The following is a 17,380-nucleotide window of genomic DNA, read 5'->3' as shown; positions in this document are numbered from 1 at the left end:
ATTTCACCCTGAGAGATTAGACCAGACAGCAAAGAAAAGCAAAAGAAAGAAGGGAGGAATAACAAGAAAAACAAAGGGAAGGGTGTTGGGACTTGTGCCACTGGCTCTTGCAGTTAGTTACCTCATTGGCTGCAGCTGCCATAGGAGTTGGATGGTTGACGGCATCGCCCAGCGCAATGGCTAAGCGAAGATCCTTCTGAATGTATTTCAGGTAGAAATCTGGTTTAAAGTTTCCTTGTAGAATATCTGAGGAGAGAAAGCCACTTATCAGAACAATTTGTAGGACCCTAAATAAGAAACTACCTGCAAGTACCACCAGGTTTCAACACATAGCATTTCTTGTCCCCTCAGACTCCCAAGATACAAGTTTCCAGCCTGTACCCCCAAATCCTATCTGCCGTGTCTCTGGACCCTCACTACCTGGGGATATGGAGAGGGTGCATCTTTCATACCTAATGAGCCCCTGAAGAGACTGTTGTGACAGTGGCCTTACCCAGTTTCTCAGCTCTAATAATAAAAAAAAAAAAAGCAAGAAGAGAGGCCTATGACAACTTACTTTGGCACTTCTGGTCCAGAAAGATGCTGGCCAATTGTCCTTGATTGAGAATGTCCAAGAATGTCTGCTGGGACTGGCCTGTCACTTGGGCCAGGGTCAACCCCTCAGCGATAGTTGCCATGAAGCTCCCCTGGACCATGTTCACAATCAGCATCATTTTGGCTGCATTGCCAACCTCACCTGCCCAGGGCAAAGAATCATGGTCACTTCCCAAGATTCCGACAGGCAGGGACTTTCTATCCCCCTCATCCCTGCTCAGACCCACCTCTACAACCAGGGAAGACCCCATTCACCTGCCCCTGACAGAACTGGCTCTGACCCTCTGGTTCTTCCTCCTTCCAGGCACTGACTGTGCAAATCAAAGAAAACCTTCCCACAGGGGCCCCAGGCTGAAAGGCCATGTGGAATTGACGTTGTCATCAGTGCAGTCTAGGGGGAATGTGGCCCAACAGGTGGGCAGGTATGTTACCTAGAAAGAAGGAGGTCTTCCCCATTGCCTGGAAGCAGCTGCTGCAGTCCTCATATAAGCCCCTGTCTCCGGCTGCTAAGATCACCAACATCCCATCATTAGACAGCTGCTGGTTCCCTGAGACTGGGGCTTCCAGAAAGCGGCCCCCCCTGGACACAATCACCTGGAAAGGAAAGTTACAGCTTCTGGAGTCCTTGCCTCTCTCACGGGTCTCAGGCAGGGAGCAAAGAGGGTCCTTGGGTGGAAGTACTTGGCCCTCCACATGGAAGCCCCAAAGCCGACATCTGTACAAAGGTGCTGGACTAACGCTGGGAGGGTCAGCAGATATCCTCCAACAGATGCCTGACTCACATGTAGTAAAGAGAGAGGCTAGGCTCCTCATAAGTTCCCATTTACTCTGAATTTCTTATAAAGACCAGAGATTATAACCAAACATGGCCGTGCCAACTGCTTGGTTGTCTACACCTCCTATGAACACCGCCCTTCCCGGACTTCACTCTTTGAACACACACGAGCCAGAAGTCACCACTCCCTCACTTGGGCCCAGCAGCTCAGGCAGGAGGAATACTCTGCAGATAGATGCTTAAACCAAAAAGGCTGTGCTGACAGCCTGGACTGCTTCTCACTGTGAGGCTGGCAACTATGGGATCTATGCCCATCACAGCTAGGCAGCATCTCTCATGGCCACTTAGATTAACTGTGACTTTGAAGGTAGAGAATGAAGACAGGCTAGTCCCAAGGCTACTGGCCTCACTTCTCTCTCTGGCTTTGGCTCTAGAGCAGTGGTTCTCAACCTTCTGGCCCTTTAAATACAGTTCCTCATGCTGTGACCCAACCATAAAATTATTTTCGTTGCTACTTCATAACTGTAATGTTGCTACTGTTATGAATCGTAATGTAAATATCTGATATGCAGGATGGTCTTAGGCGACCCCTGTGAAAGGGTCGTTCGACCGCCAAAGGGGTCGCGACCCACAGGTTGAGAACCGCTGCTCTAGAGTAACCAAGTTGTCCACACTTGGGCATGGTCAGCTTAGGTCTTGGGATCCAACCAAAAGGATGCTGGAGGGCCAGCCTGAACAAGGCTGCTACCTGGGCCAGCTCGGTGACTGTGTCAGCATCCACTGTTGACATGTCCACGTAGCACTTTCCGGGACGGATCCCTTGCAGTACACCACTGGGGCCCAGCACCAGCTGTGGGGACACAAGGGAGAAGCAATAGCCCAGGCCCCCAGCCAGATACCCAGGAACCCCTTAGACCCAAAGTCAGAATTTATTTGCTTTTTTGGTTCATTTCCTGATAAGGAGCTAATAAATATTAAGGCTGAAAAGGGAAAAGCAAGTAAATAAGCAAGGGAAAGAAAAGTACTTCTAGTATGTTCCCATTTATCTTTAAAAATAGTAAATTTCTATTAAAAACTTCCCATTTAAAAGATGGAATCTCAGTGTTTCAGTTTTGGGGCTTCTTTGGATCTACTTGGATTAGACTAGTCACCAGTTTAACAAGATGACTACTGCACTTGAACTTTTAAAACATACAAATACAGTGATAGCCAAACATAGGAACTTGGCACATAGACCAAAAGCACACCCAGCCCCAAAGCTTCCAGCTCAATAAGAATATACCACAGACCATTTTAGAAGACCTCAGGGATCCTAGCCATTTTCATTCTTTGTTCTGAATTAAAGGAAGTCTGTATTCAATTTATACAAACACCCTTCACAATGGGAGATGGCCCCCAGATGGGAAATTCAACCCCCCACATGCAGACACTCACTCCGTATGCAGGGGAGAAGGGGAGGAGGCCAGCCAGCTTTCCTGGCCACAATCTGAGACGCTGAGGGGAGGGAGGGGATCCTTACATCCTTGGCCGCCTTTGGATCCGACACACAGGCAAAGGTGATGTCACAAGTTGAAACAACTTCAGCGGGGGTTCTTCCTAGGCGGGCCCCCTCCTGGATGAACAAATCACACTGCAAAAGTCACAGATCCTAACGTGAGCTGCAGGCATTGCACAACAAACACGACAGCCAGGCCAGAGATACGGTGCCCAGTCCTCCTGGCTGGCCTCCCAAGGCAGGAGACTGAGGCTGAGGATGGGAGCCCCGGACACCAGAGCTGGTGGTCTGACTTTTTGGGGGAAGTGGATGGGGCTTCTTCAGGACTGTCTTGTGTTTTCACATACTTGGTGCCTAGATGATGTTTTACTTCACAGTAAGCACAAAACAAGTGTCTGCCGAAGGATTCCTGTTTGAAGACAGGATGTAAACAGTGCCTGTTTGCAGCCCTGCATTATCAGCACTGTGCTAGGGAAGCAGGGCTGGGGCTGGGAGGCTGCCATCCCTTACTATGATGTTTCTGGGGGTCTGAAAACACTATTTTAGTGCATTACCCTTTTCCAAAGGCATTTAAAAAGTAATTAGAATAACTTGAACCTACTATTTTGTATCCAACGTTTAATATTTTGTAAGGCCCTAACCGGTTTGGCTCAGTGGATAGAGCATCGCCCTGCGGACTCAATGGTCCCAGGTTTGATTCCGGTCAAGGGCATGTACCTTGGTTGCGGGCACATACCCAGTAGGGAGTGTGCAGATCGATGTCTCTCTCTCATCGATGTTTCTAACTCTCTATCCCTTTCCCTTCCTCTGTGTAAAAAATCAATAAAATATATTTAAAAAAGTATTTTGTAAGGCTTACATTTATCCATATTGTCTCTCATTATTATCACTTACAATGAATGGCTGTAAAATATTCCATCAAGAGACATATCTGGATTTACCTAATGGCTCCGCTGCAGTTTGACATTTGGACTGCTTTTAATTATAAATGACTCCAACAAATATCCTTATGTTTTCAATTTAGACTTCTAAGAATAAAACAGGCTCAAATGGTTTTCATGCTCTTAATAAATGTAGACAAATGGTTTTTCAATAGGGCTGAGAATATATAATGATCACCAACAAGGTCTCAAATCACCAGCACAGAGTACATCATTTAAAAACAACAATCAATCAAGCATACATAAATACATTAAAATTTTATCCTACTTGATTTAACCAGCTAAAAATAGCAACTTTTACCTGATCTATTTTGATTACTCCTGATAAACCTTTTAAATACTTTTGTTTTTAAATTGTTTACTCTTCTGTAAGCTACTTCTTTATTTAATAATTCTTTATTATTGAAAGTATTACATATGTCCCCTTTTTTCCTCCCTTGACCTCCTCCAGACCCCCCACCCTCCCAGGCCTTCAGCACCCTATTGTCTGTGTCCATGGGTTATGCATATATGCAAACAAGGTCTGTGAGCTACTTCTTTTATATACTTTTTATCTTAAGAGTTATCAAACTATGTGTTTCATAAAATCAACATATCCTTTTCTATCATCTTTGCTATAAGCACTTTTAGTTGGTGTACCTTTCACTTTATTTTTTGTTGTGGGGAGTATTATTAAAAACTGTTCATCTTTTGTATGGTGCCAGGTGGGTACAGGGAATGTTATTGGGGGGAACATTGTAAAGTATATGATTGTCTAAACACTATGTTGTATATCTGAAACTAATACAAAAATAATACTGAATGTAAATTATAATTGAGAAAAAGAAAAAAAAACTACATATCTTTTTCTTTAGTGATTCTGATTGTGTCTTAGGCTTAGAAAGATCTATGTTAATATTTAGTTGTCTTTCCTTTTTTAAAAAATATTTTTTTATTGATTTTAGAGAGAGGGAGGGAGAGAAACATGGATGAGAGAGAGAGAGAATGGACATGAGAGAGAAACATCAATCGGATGCCTTCTGCACACCCCCTAATGGGGATGGAGCCTGCAACCAGGTATGTGCTCTGATCAGGAATCAAACGCTCAAACTTTCAGTGTATGGGATGATGCTCATAGGCCACATAGGCCAGGGATATTTAGTTTTATTTCCTTCTGGTTTTTCCTTTGGAAAAAAATGTAGTAATCTATCTGGAATATATTTTATTATGTGGTAAGAAGTGAGATTAATATTTCCTCCAATTTCTAACCAGTTGTTCTGAACATACTTACTGACCAACCCTTCTTCAACATCACTGATTCACAGTGCAATGGCTCTATCAGAGGAAGTCCTAGGCTTTCTGGGCTACCTGGTAGGTCTGTGTCTTTATTATAGCACACATGTATCTTGGTGAATTCACATTATTATGTTTTCACATTTGCTTGAGAGAAGACCTCCTCATTACTGAAAATTTTAAAATGTTTCATCTTTTTCCCAGAAGGACCACAGGATTATGTATTTATTTATTAAAAAAATATTTTTATTGATTTCAGAGAGGAAGGGAAAGGGAGAGAGAAAAACATCGATGAGAAAGAATCATTGATGAGCTGCCTCCTGCATGCCCCCAACTGGGGATTGAGCCCGCAACCAGGGCATGTGCCCTTGGCTGGAATCGAACCTGGGACCCTTCAGTCCACAGGCCGACGCTCTATCCACTAAGCCAAACCAGCTAGGGCGGAATCATTTTTATTAAGATCCTTTTATAAAAATTCCATGGGGACTGTCATAAGGATTAAATGGCTTTTCAAAGATGACATTTACTAATAACTTGTGCCAGGCACTGTGCTGAGTACTTTACATCATCTCATTTAACCTTCACACCCCCATGAAGTTGGGCTTTTGCTGTCCATCATTTTACAGATCTAGGGAGGTAAACTATTTCACTGAAGCCCTAGGGCAAGCAGCAGAGTGTGACTTGGACTAGGTCGGCCCTACTCCAAACCTAAGTTCTACCTGCTTTGCTCTCCTGCCTTCCTGTAAATGAATCAGGAAGGAATGGCCTTGTTTATAACATTTCTGCATTTTAATCAGGAAAACAGGAAGACCAGAGGCACTTCTATCAAAGGGGAATGTACTTATAAGCAAACCCCCTGGTTCTCCTGATGTTCTGCCACTGTGTACATCTAGATTTCCTGACTATTCTAGCCTTGAATCACAAACTACCCTGTCGATGAAGCCTGAGGTCCACTCCTGACTTAGGTCCCCACAGTGCCCAGCACCTGAAGCAATCCCTTAGCACGGCCTTCAGTGCCCTCTTCAACTCAACCCATTTTTGTTATTCTTGAAAAGGACTTTGTTTCAGCAAAGTGAATTTCTTACTTTGCTAGAACATTTTTGTTAACCCAAATACATCAGCTCCGCCAACTCCTTCAGCAATCACACCTTATTTCAGCTCTCACCTGTGCACATAAAGAGACATGCACCCAGTCATTTCACAAATACATGCTCAGCCACACCTTGTTCCTCAAGAAGCCGGTCCTTTCTCAGTCTTTCTTTTGTTCCTGGCAAGTACAGTGTTTAATTTCCTGGTACTCAGATGACAGTTCTTCATCTTTTCTTGAATGACAACTTGATGGGAGCCAGGGCCTCCATTACAAAAGGTACACATTAACAGCTTTGGAATTCCAAGGCAGGGCCACACAGACCCATGGAAGCTGTGGGCTGCCACCTTAGGTTAAGAATTTCTAAATGTGTTCTGTCCAATATGGTAGCCACTAGCCAAATAGGATTACTTATTTTTGTTAATCCTCACTACCAATGACATTTTTTCCATTGATTTTTAGAGAGAGTGGAAGGGAGGGGGAGAGACAGAGAGACACACTGATGTGAGAGAGACACATCAATTGGCTGCCTCCCGCACGTGTCCCGATTGGGGCCAGGGATTGAGCCAGCAACCTAAGTACATGCCCTTGACCTGAATCAAACCTGGGACCCTTTAGTCCACAGGCCGACGACTTAACCACTGAGAAAAACTGGCTAGGGCCAAAGGGAAATATTTTTAAAAAAAATATATTTTATTGATTTTTTTACAGAGAGGGAGAGGGATAGAGAGTTAGAAACATCAATCAGCTGCTTCCTACACACCTCCTACTGGGGATGTGCCCGCAACCAAGGCACATGCCCTTGACTGGAATCGAACCCGGGACCCTTCAGTCTGCAGGTCGACGCTCTATCCACTGAGCAAACCGGTTAGGGCCAAAGGGGACTATTTTAATTTAAGTGAAATAAAATTAAAAATTCAATTATTTAGTTGTACTAGCCTTGATTCAAGTATTCAAGAGCCACATGTAAGCCACTGTGCCCAGCAGGGCAGGCTGTGCCCACAGGCTCAGCACACAGGCCACAGGAATCCTAGAAGGCCAGTCCTTGCTGACAATGACTATGGGCTGCCGGGTTTTGTGATAGAGGTGGGATGGGACCCTTCATTAATATTTGACTTTAATAAGTGGGTAAGGATATATTTTTTTGTCTATGTTCTGTTTCAACTTAAGTAGATTATTATAAATTGATGTAAACCACGTGAGAGGAAAATGTTAAAAAAATGCAAAGCCCCTCCTCCCCCAAAAAAGAGCCCCATGTGGTTAGTGACTACCAAACTAGATAGTGCAGATACAGAACATCATCACAGCAGAATGCTGTATGCACAGCTAACACAATCCAACTGAATACAGTACAGTCACTGAAAAGGATGTTGTAGATCTATCTACACACATTCCTTACCAATGACTTCATAATATACGCTCGTATTTTGTGAACATGGAAAAAAGGGTGCAAACACCTAACATGGGCTAGCTCGGGTAATAGCAGAGAGGGAGGAATTTTCCTTTTTTATTTTTGTTAATCCTCACCCAACAATATTTTTCCCATTGCTTTTTAGAGGGAGGGAGGGAGGGAAAAAGGGAGAGAGAAAGAGAGAGAGAGACAGAGAGAGAGAGAGAGAGAGAGAGAGAGGAATCGAACCTACAACACTTTGGTGTGGAAGGCAATGCTCCAACCACTGGGCAACACCCACCAGTGCAAATTTTCACTTTGTTTTATATTCCTGGGTATCTATCTTCTATAATAATAAAAGCATAGTATGCTAATTAGACCAGACATCCTTCTGGACGACCTTCTAGACGAAGCCGGGGCTGCGAGGGAAGCCGGTGGCGGCAGCCGGGGGAAGGAAGGCCTACTCTTGCACAAATTTCGTGCCTCTAATTTTTTAAAATAAATAAATACACACACACACATACACACATTTTTTACTCAGTTTAGAGAGAGAGGAAGGGAGAGGGAGAGTAACATTGATGAGAGAGAGAAACATTGACTAGTTGTATCCCACAAGCACCCTGATTGGGGATCAAATACGAACCTGGGTATGTGCCCTGAGTGGAAATCAAACCAGCAACCTTTCAGTGCACGGGATGATGCTCAACCAACTGAGCAACACTGGCCATGGCACCCCTGGATACTTTTAAATATTTAGTTTCTATACTAATACTCTAAGCTTATTTGTCTACATATCTACCTGCTTGAATAATAGTGTGGCTCCTCCTACTCTACCACCTGCAGAATGCTGAGTGAAGACATCAGGAAGACATTCCCATTTTTAGTTAACCCAACTCCATGGGTCAAGGTTTGTTCCCTCCCTGTCTGACAAGCACCACTCATTAATGCTTACTTTTTCTGCAGTCCGGTTCCAGACAGTCACCGTGTGACCCATTTTTAATAAGTTGGAGACGATGCCACTTCCCATCAGGCCGAGGCCCAAAAATCCTATCCTGAAAAAGAGAGAAACTGATTAGTTTGGGGAGGAGTGGAAGGGACAGGGTAAGGTATCCTGAATGCAGCACAGACTCTGCTTCCTCATAAACCTGGGGTGGGATCTCAGACCACCAGAACCGTCGCTCAGCGGTGTTCTGACACCACGAGCACTGAGCTAGATGTGGCGCATGCAGACTGTGCCTTTTCTTATTATGCCATCGCTTGTGTCCCTAGATTTAAAAGGGCATTTCTAAACCCTTGACTGCCACAGAAAGAATTACGACATTTTTCGTTTAGGTGTTTCAAATCATTTCCTTGATGCTTTGATAGAGAGTCTGAGCTTACAATTCCGTAACAGTGAGAAAGCAGACATTTGTCTCCGGCTTTGCAAGAGTTTTGAGTTCTAGGTCTTCAGATGCCTCTTGAAAGCACATCAGGATCCATGACAAGTAACTGAAGTGTCAGAGCCAGCCACCTTCTTCAACTGCAGAAATCTGGGTCCCAGTCTTCCCCCCCCTCTCCAGGCTCCAAACCTATGCTACCTTTGCATTCTTTCTATCAGCAGAGACAAGCCATGTCTCTCTTCTTCAAAGCTTTGCCTGAGCTTTGGAGCCAAACTTTCCCAGGGCACGAATTCTTCCCAAATCTGCCTTCTCCTGCACCTTTTCCCCATCACCACTGTCTGCTGGCCCACCCCTCTCTGCTCTCTACCACACCCTTCTAATTGCAGGCCCATTATGATCCTTTTTCATGCTCTGTGTACCTTCACTTCCTATAGCCTGCTTCTTTCTGCAACCCCAAGAACTTGGGGACTGCTGCTTTTACAGATGATTTTACCCTGCCCAAATGTCTTTTCTTGGTTCCTATATTTCTTTATTATCTCTCCTGGCATGTGACTTGACTCAACTATGCCTCTTTCTTCATTTCTTATTACATTATGTTGTAGTTTTCACCTCGGGCTTTCTCTCAGCTCTGGACACACTCTGCAGCTTTTCCACTTTGACCTGTGTTATCCTTTCAGTATTTTTGGTCTCTGGTGAGACATCTGCAGCCACTTCTGCAAATTGGCTTTTCTACTCAGTTTCCCCTAATCCTTGCTGGAATACGCACTTCTCACACTCTGTTCCAGACAGCAGTTATTAGAATCAAATGTAAAAAATGGAACAGGATCTGAATAGAGACACTTCTCCAAAGAGGAAAGAGATATGTCCAATAGACATATGAAAAAATATGAAAAAACGCTCAAGGTCACTAATCGTCAGGAAGATGCAAATTAAAACTCCAACAAGGTATCACCTCACACTTGTCAGAATGGCTATCATCAATAAATCAACAAACAACAAGTGTTGGCTAGGATGCGGAGAAAGGGAACCCCAGTGCACTGTTGGTGGAAATGTAGACTGGTGGAACCACTGTGGAAAACAGTATGTAGTTTCCTCAAAAAATTAAAAATGGAACTGCCTTTTGACCCAGCAATTCTACTTCTGGGTATATATATCCTAAGAATCCTTAGTAACGCAGCCTTATCTACAATAGCCAAAATCTGGAAACAGGCCAAGTGCCCATCAGTAGATGAGTAGATAAAAAAGTTGTGGTACATTTACACAATGGAATACTTACTATGCGGCTATAAAAAAGAAGGAATTCTTACTTTTTGCAACAACATGGATGGACCTGGAGATTACTATGCTAAGTGAAATAAGCCAGTCGGAGAAAGACAAAGACTATATGATCTCACTAATATGTGGAATCTAATGCACAAAATAAACTGATGAACAAAATAGAACCAGAGGCATAGATACATGGAACAGACTGACAAATGTCAGTGAGGAGGGGAGTGGGTGACTGGATAAATGAAGGTGAAGGGATTAGCTAAAGAACATATATGCATAGCCCATGGACATGGATAATAGTTTGGTGAGGACTGGGGTGGGGGAGGGGGGCTACAGGGGCTGGGTGGAGGTGGGCAAAGGGGGGTGAAATGGGGGACATCTGCAATAGGTCAACAATAAAATATTTAAATTTTAAGAAAAGAAAATGGGAACCTATCACCTTCCTCACCAAATAGTGCCCTGTCCACTAAGTTTTAAGCCAAAGCATAAAAACAAGATCTTTTGTCATTCACAGTGATATGGGTAGTGTAAGTTTTCCCTATGATTCTAAATCATGAGGACTAATTCTTTTCCCACTTCTTGGTGTTTGTTCTAGGATACCCAGCAGACCTGGGGATGAAGCTTCTGTTTTTTTAACATGGCAACTAACAGTCCTTCATGGTGCCCTTGAGATAAGATGGAGAATGTAGACTAAGTGGATTAAGAACAATACAGCTGATTAGCTTTAGTTGGCTTCATATTCAGGTTAAAAAAGTATTTTACTATACGGGCAATACAGGCCTTGGGTGAAAGCATTGGGACTATACTCAACCTGCCCTAGTTTTTAAAAATTAAAAACAACACAATCCTCATCAAATGAATGGGTGACACCCATCTCCCTTTTTATCTATATATTAGAGGCTCGGTGCACGAAATTCATGCACAGGTAGGGTCCCTAGGCCTGGCCGGCAATCAGGGCTGATTGGGGCCTTCCGGCTGCTGGCCGGAGTCTTCCACACACACACACACACACACACTAGTAGAAGATATCTATATACATAAAAGCCTAAGCGACCGTTACGACTGGTCAACCAGTTGCTATGACATGCACTGACCACCAGGGGGACAGACACTCAATGCAGGAGCTGCCCCCTGGTGGTCAGTACACTCCCACAGCCAGCCAACCTCCCCGTCCCTCCCCGCAGCCGGCAAACCTCCTGCGGTCCCTCCCCGCATCTGGCAGGTTGCATCCGGCAGCTGGCAGGTTGTATCCAGCAGCCGGCCTGGCCCCAATTAGGACTGGGCAAGATGGCCCCGATAGGCCCTGATCGCTGGCCAGACCTAGGGGCCCCACCCGTGCACAAATTTTATGCACCGGGCCTCTAGTCTATATATATAAAAGGCTAATATGCAAAGTGTCCCCTTGCGATTTTGATCGGGAGACCGGGAGTTTGATCACTCTCTATGACGTGCTCTGACCACCAGGGGGGAGAGTGGAACATGGTGGGCGACCAACAGCAGCAGCAGGGTGCTGAAGGAGCAAGGGAAAGAGGAGGTGGGAAGGAGGGGAGGCGGGGAACCTGATCAGCCCTGATCGCCAGCCAGACCTAGGGACCGTACCCGTGCACGAATTTTGTGCACTGGGCCTCTAGTATATATATAAAAGCTTAAGCGACTGGTCGACCAATCGACTGGCAGGTAGCTATGACACGCACTGACCACCAGGGGGCAGACACTCAATGCAGGAACTGGTGGTCAGTGCACTCCCACAGTGGGAGCGCCGCTCAGCTGACCGATGGGTAGTAGACGCATGGCTGGCGAGTGCTGCCATGGTGGCACAAGCCTCTCCTGCCTCTGCAGCGGCGATGGCAGGCGCAGCGGGGCCAGGATGAGTGGGAGCTGTGCCGCAGCTACCTACCACTTCGTGCACTACTACATACCCTGAGGGTCCTGCATTTTGAGAGGGCGCAGGCCAGGCTGAAGGACCCCACTGGTGCACGAATCTGTGCACCAGACCTCTAGTTAGTATATAATATGCCTCTATCTCCTCCACTCTACAAAGAGAAGTCACCCCAAAAAACTGGTAGAATCAGTGATTTCAATAGAACAAAAAATTAGGACTGAAGTAAAAGATGCATTGTTTTTAGGCTGCAAAAGAACCTTTTGGAAGACACAGACAGGAAATTCAGACTTGGTTATCTTGCTCAGGAGAATGTTCTTAAGCAAAAAACCCTTTTCATCGTCACGACTCTAAAAACACAACTGGCCAGAGTAAGGGCAAAGGTGAGCATGGGTACAAGCTAAGGTTTGGGGACCATAGTCAAGGCTCTCCAACCTGCCTGAGCAGGACAGAGAGCAGCAGGCAGGTGTATGAGAAGGATCGGAAGGTGACTGCAGGGAGAGCCAGGGAGGGCAGGATATTCTAAATATCTTCATCTCTCATCCTCCACAGTCAAATTCAGGATTTTCATCACAGTTCTACTAAGCTAGGGGATTCACAAATGTGGTCTCCTGACTAGCAGCAGTAGCAATATCTGGGAACTTGTCCAAAATACAAATTTTAAGGATCCACCCCAGACCCACTGAGAAAACCCCAGGGGTCGGTCCAACAATCAGGGCTTTACTAACAGCCTTCCAGGTGATTCTGAAGCATAGGAAAGTCTGAGAAGCATAGAGCCGAGCATTCCCTGCTCACAAACTCACATTTAAGGGCATACATCTAAAGACAACTTCTGTCTTCTGCAAGGCAATTTACTCCTAGACAAATCATCATCAGTAAGGATTACAACTTTCTTCCTTTCTTCACATTCAGTTCTAGCAATGACTGGAGCATAACCTTTAAAGAGCCCCCTTGGGGTCATCCCTCACCCCTCAGCAGAACCAAAGAAATCTTTTCACCAAAGGCCCTACTTTTTGTCTGTGGGTGTGATGCTGCCATTCACGGCCGTACTGTCTGCTGCCTGGATGGAGGTAGACCCCGTCTCCTAGGGAAAGGAAGCACAAAGCATCAGGTCAGGCTGCCCATGGCAAGGCCCCAGTGGAAGATAAAAATGAGGAGGTGTGGAATCTACGTACCTCTTCACATATTTTCAACTTCTTTGTGATGGCCTGGTAACAGACAGCTGGCTAATAAAGAGGGAGGAAAAAACACACCACTTATTAAACTGAACGCTTAACCATTCTTCATTATAATTTACCTAAAAAGTTAGGCCTAATGTGGGATGCTAACATCAAAATCTTATTTGATGTTCAATTTTATTGAACATTCCAGATGACACAGAAAGTTAACACACATTACCTCATTCAATTCTCCATGCAACTGTGCAAGATCCTTTTGTTAACAATGACATTAAGAATCAGAGGCGGCCGAAACCGGGTTTGGCTCAGTGGGTAGAGCGTCGGCCTGCGGACTGAAGGGTCCCGGGTTCGATTCCGGTCAAGGGCATGTACTTGGGTTGCGAGCACATCCCCAGTAGGAGATGTGTGGGAGGCAGCTGATCGATGTTTCTTTCTCATCAATGTTTCTAACTCTCTATCTCTCTCTCCCTTCCTCTCTGTAAAAAATCAATAAAATATATTAAAAAAAAAAGAATCAGAGGCGGCCCTAAATGGTTTGGCTCAGTGGATAGAGCGTCGGCCTGTGGACTGAAAGGTCCCAGGTTCGATTCCGGTCAAGGGCATGTACCTTGGTTGTGGGCACATCCCCAGTAGGAGGTGTGCAGGAGGCTGATCGATGTTTCTCTCTCATCAATGTTTCTAACTCTCTATCCCTCTCCCTTCCTTTCTGTAAAAAAATCAATAAAATATTTTTTTAAAAAAGAAAAGAATCAGAGGCGTTTAGTCACTCGCCCAGAATTACAGTGTTGGTCTGTGTAACCGTGTTTGGAACCCAGCTCTGTCCAACTTCAAAGCTACATCCTATCAGCAGATCCTATCAAGGCTTGGCCTAACCCAGTGGTCGGCAAACTGCGGCTCGTGAGCCACATGCGGCTATTTGGCCCCTTGAGTGTGGCTCTTCCTAAGCCTTAGGAGTACCCTAATTAAGTTAATAACAATGTACCTACCTATGTAGTTTAAGTTTAAAAAATTTGGCTCTCAAAAGAAATTTCAATCGTTGTACTGTTGATATTTGGCTCTGTTGACTAATGAGTTTGCCGACCACTGGCCTAACCCCATACCTTGCAGTCACTTCAGAAAACTTTCCCTCCACACCTGGAGGCTATGGAGACTATCTACCCAGCAGCATAGGCTACCTCACAGGTGGCTGACAGCTCACGAGTTTTGGTTTCTGCCCTAGACTCTGAAGGCAATCACAAATGTCTCAATCACACAGCTGACAAGTTTTAAAAGCTTTTTTGGGGGGGGGGGTATCTATAATAATAAAAGCATAATATGCTAATTAGACCGGACATCTTTCCGGACAAAGCTGGGGCTGTGAGGGAAGTCCGGGTCCTGGGTCCCTGCAGGCAGCTGGAGGGAAGCCCGAGTCCCAGGTGCCAGAGGGAAGCCAGTGCCAGCAGCGGGTGGAAGGAAGGCCTACTCTTGCATGAATTTCGTGCATTGGGCCTCTAGTTTTTAATATTAACAACACCCAATTCATGAGTGAGCCCCTATGTGACTTTTATTAGTAACTTGCTGCTTTGGGCAGTGGTACAGGCAGAGCCTAACTGTTCAGACTAGTAAGGTGAGGTTCCAATGGACAACACTCTCCTTTAGGCCAGCTCCTGACCAAGGATCAAGAACTTCAAAGAACAGCCCTGACCCGTTTGGCTCAGTGGATAGAGCGTCGGCCTGCGGACTGAAGGGTCCTGGGTTCGATTCTGGTCAAGGGCATGTGCCTTGGTTGCCGGCACATCCCCAGTGGGGGGTGTGTAGGAGGCAGCTGATCGATGTTTCTCTCTCATCGATGTTTCTGGCTCTCTATCCCTCTCCCTTCCTCTCTGTAAAATATCAATAAAAAAAATATATAAAAGTACTTCAAAGAACAACTCACCTTCTCGGTTTGGCTGAGCAGGAAGTGATGGAAATGAGGGTCTGCATCTTTAACAGGCTGAAACCAGAAAATTATTAAAACAAATTATCTTCCACCAAAGACCCCTTCCTTCTGCCTGGTAACTGCTTTCCTCTGGCTAAACACCCCAGGGAGCTGGCCCTAATTTTATAACTGGCTGGAAACACTTTTCCCATTGTTGATCTAAGCCTTTTGTAAACAACGTCTGTTCCAGCTAAAGGAAAACTGGCTTCAGTAGATATTTCTGCCTGGTTGGTATACGAATTATTCCAATAACAGCATGGGAAAATATTTAAAAGGCATACTAATATTTTTAAGGTCCAGCATTCTCACTAGTCATGTTGGATAACACAGCTGACAAAGGCAAATCAATTTTGAGGGCTCTTTTCCAATTTTAGGGTTTTGGCCTACTTGTGTCTGGTACCAGACCTTTGATTGTTTTCATCTCATTGAGGGCCGATATTTATAGAAATAAAATGACAACAACTGCAGGCCTTTCATAATTAGGCTCAGTAACAGGGAAAGGGTGCTACTATATCAAGGATAGAATAACGTGTGGCTACTAAACATCAAAGTTTTACATACAGACAGTGAAAGGGTGTTTATAAAACATCAAGTGAAAAAAAAACCTGCAGATGATCCCACTTTTGCGAAAAATAACCCTAGCCCCAACAACACAAACTATATACTGGTATGTAATTAATAAATGATGGCTAATGGGTGTATCAAAGGGGCTGAAATAAGTTGTATAAACTTAACAGTGAGCACCTGAGAGTGGAAACTTGCATTCTTTACCACATACTCCTCTGTACTGTTTGATAATTTTTTTTTTTTTTAAAAAAAAAGCAGCTTCACATACACAAAAAGGAGGAAAAGGAAAAAAAGTGTATAGCAGCCACGCCAGGAAATCAGCTCTGAGGCCAACCTTGAACTGGCCCACAGGAGAGATCCTTACCTCATTCACAGTTGGCTGCCATTTAAATGCAGCCATGGGTCCGGCCATCATCCCCTTAATGGTACTAGACTCAGGAATGGTGAGATCCTACAGAGAGAAAGGCATATTGTCAAGACACTGTGGGACCTTGATAGATGTGTTCTTGCCCCAAACTGGAAAGCAACTTTTCATTGGTCTGCTTCCTTCAGTCACATTCCATCCACACTAAACACCTAGCCCATCCTGGCAGGTGTTGCTCAGGGGTTAGAGCGTCAGCCTGTGCACTGAAGGGTTGTGGGTTTGAATCCTGGTCAGGGGCATGTACCTGGGTTGCAGGTTTGATCCCTGCCTTGGTTGGGGCGTGTGTGGAGAGCAGCCCATCTATGTGTCTCTCTCACATCGATGTTTCTCTCCTCTCTCTCTCCCCCCTTCCCCCCACCCCTTCCACTTTCTAAAAAATAAAAATCAATGGAAGGAGTATCCTTGGGTGAGGATTAAAAAAACAAAACAAAACAAAAAAACAACCAGCCCAGCCGGCATGGCTCAGTGGTTGAGCATCAACCTATGAACCAGGAGGTCATGGTTCGAATCCCAATCAGGACACATTGCATGGGTTGCGGGCTCGATCTCTAGTGTGGGGCATGCAGGAGGCAGCCTCTCAATGATTCTCTCTCATCATTGATGTTTCTATCTCTCCTTCTCCCTTCCTCTCTGAAATAAAAAATACATTTAAAAATAAATAAATAAATAACAAAAAAACCCTAGCCAGCTCTATGGTCTCAGCATCAGTTCAAGCCCATGTCCCCAGCCAGGTTCTGATGACAGTCCATTGGGAGAACCAGGGAAAGTTCTCATCAACACAGAGTGAGCTTTTATTCTCTGTTCTTGAAATAACAAAACATATTCTGGTGTGTGATGGAGAGAAAAGCCCAACTATGTCTGCAGTGTTGTTAGAGAAAATTCGCCTCCAACTAGTATCCCTTATGGCGAATAATAAACATTATTAAGAAAATAGTACAGGCTTCAGAAGGAATCCACTAATCTCTAAAAACAAAACAAAACAAAACAAAACAACCACCTAAAAAAGTCACATGGAGCTCATGAGGAAATCTGCCCAACATTTTTCAGGACTAAGTGACAAAGCCGGAACTGGAACTCAGGGTGGTCTGGAGCCAAGATCCCCACTCTCCCCAGATTGATGCAAGGAAAGGACCCAGCGGAGTAAGGCTGCTGCTCCTCTTTATTAAGGGCCTG

General features: G+C 44.8%; 1 protein-coding gene across 3 annotated transcripts in view; it reads right to left on the bottom strand.

Moving 5' to 3' along the window:
• Positions 1-17,380, bottom strand: part of GLYR1 (glyoxylate reductase 1 homolog) — a 49,007-nt gene that overhangs the window by 10,809 nt on the left and 20,818 nt on the right. For all 3 annotated transcript variants that reach the window (XM_006109929.3, XM_023755225.1, XM_014457254.2), the window contains 10 exons: positions 16,148-16,234; positions 15,175-15,231; positions 13,257-13,307; positions 13,092-13,165; positions 8,507-8,606; positions 2,889-2,999; positions 2,118-2,219; positions 1,026-1,188; positions 557-736; positions 122-246 (listed from right to left, as the gene is read on the bottom strand). In XM_006109929.3, coding sequence (XP_006109991.2) covers positions 122-246; positions 557-736; positions 1,026-1,188; positions 2,118-2,219; positions 2,889-2,999; positions 8,507-8,606; positions 13,092-13,165; positions 13,257-13,307; positions 15,175-15,231; positions 16,148-16,234 — 1,050 coding nt within the window. The remainder of the gene's footprint in view (positions 1-121; positions 247-556; positions 737-1,025; positions 1,189-2,117; positions 2,220-2,888; positions 3,000-8,506; positions 8,607-13,091; positions 13,166-13,256; positions 13,308-15,174; positions 15,232-16,147; positions 16,235-17,380) is intronic.

This window comes from Myotis lucifugus, unplaced genomic scaffold (assembly GCF_000147115.1).
Source record: "Myotis lucifugus unplaced genomic scaffold, Myoluc2.0 scaffold_72, whole genome shotgun sequence".
NCBI classification, from domain to species: Eukaryota; Metazoa; Chordata; class Mammalia; order Chiroptera; family Vespertilionidae; genus Myotis; species Myotis lucifugus.
The sequence above is the reverse complement of the archived record's forward strand: the minus strand, read 5'-3'. Positions and strand labels throughout refer to the sequence as shown.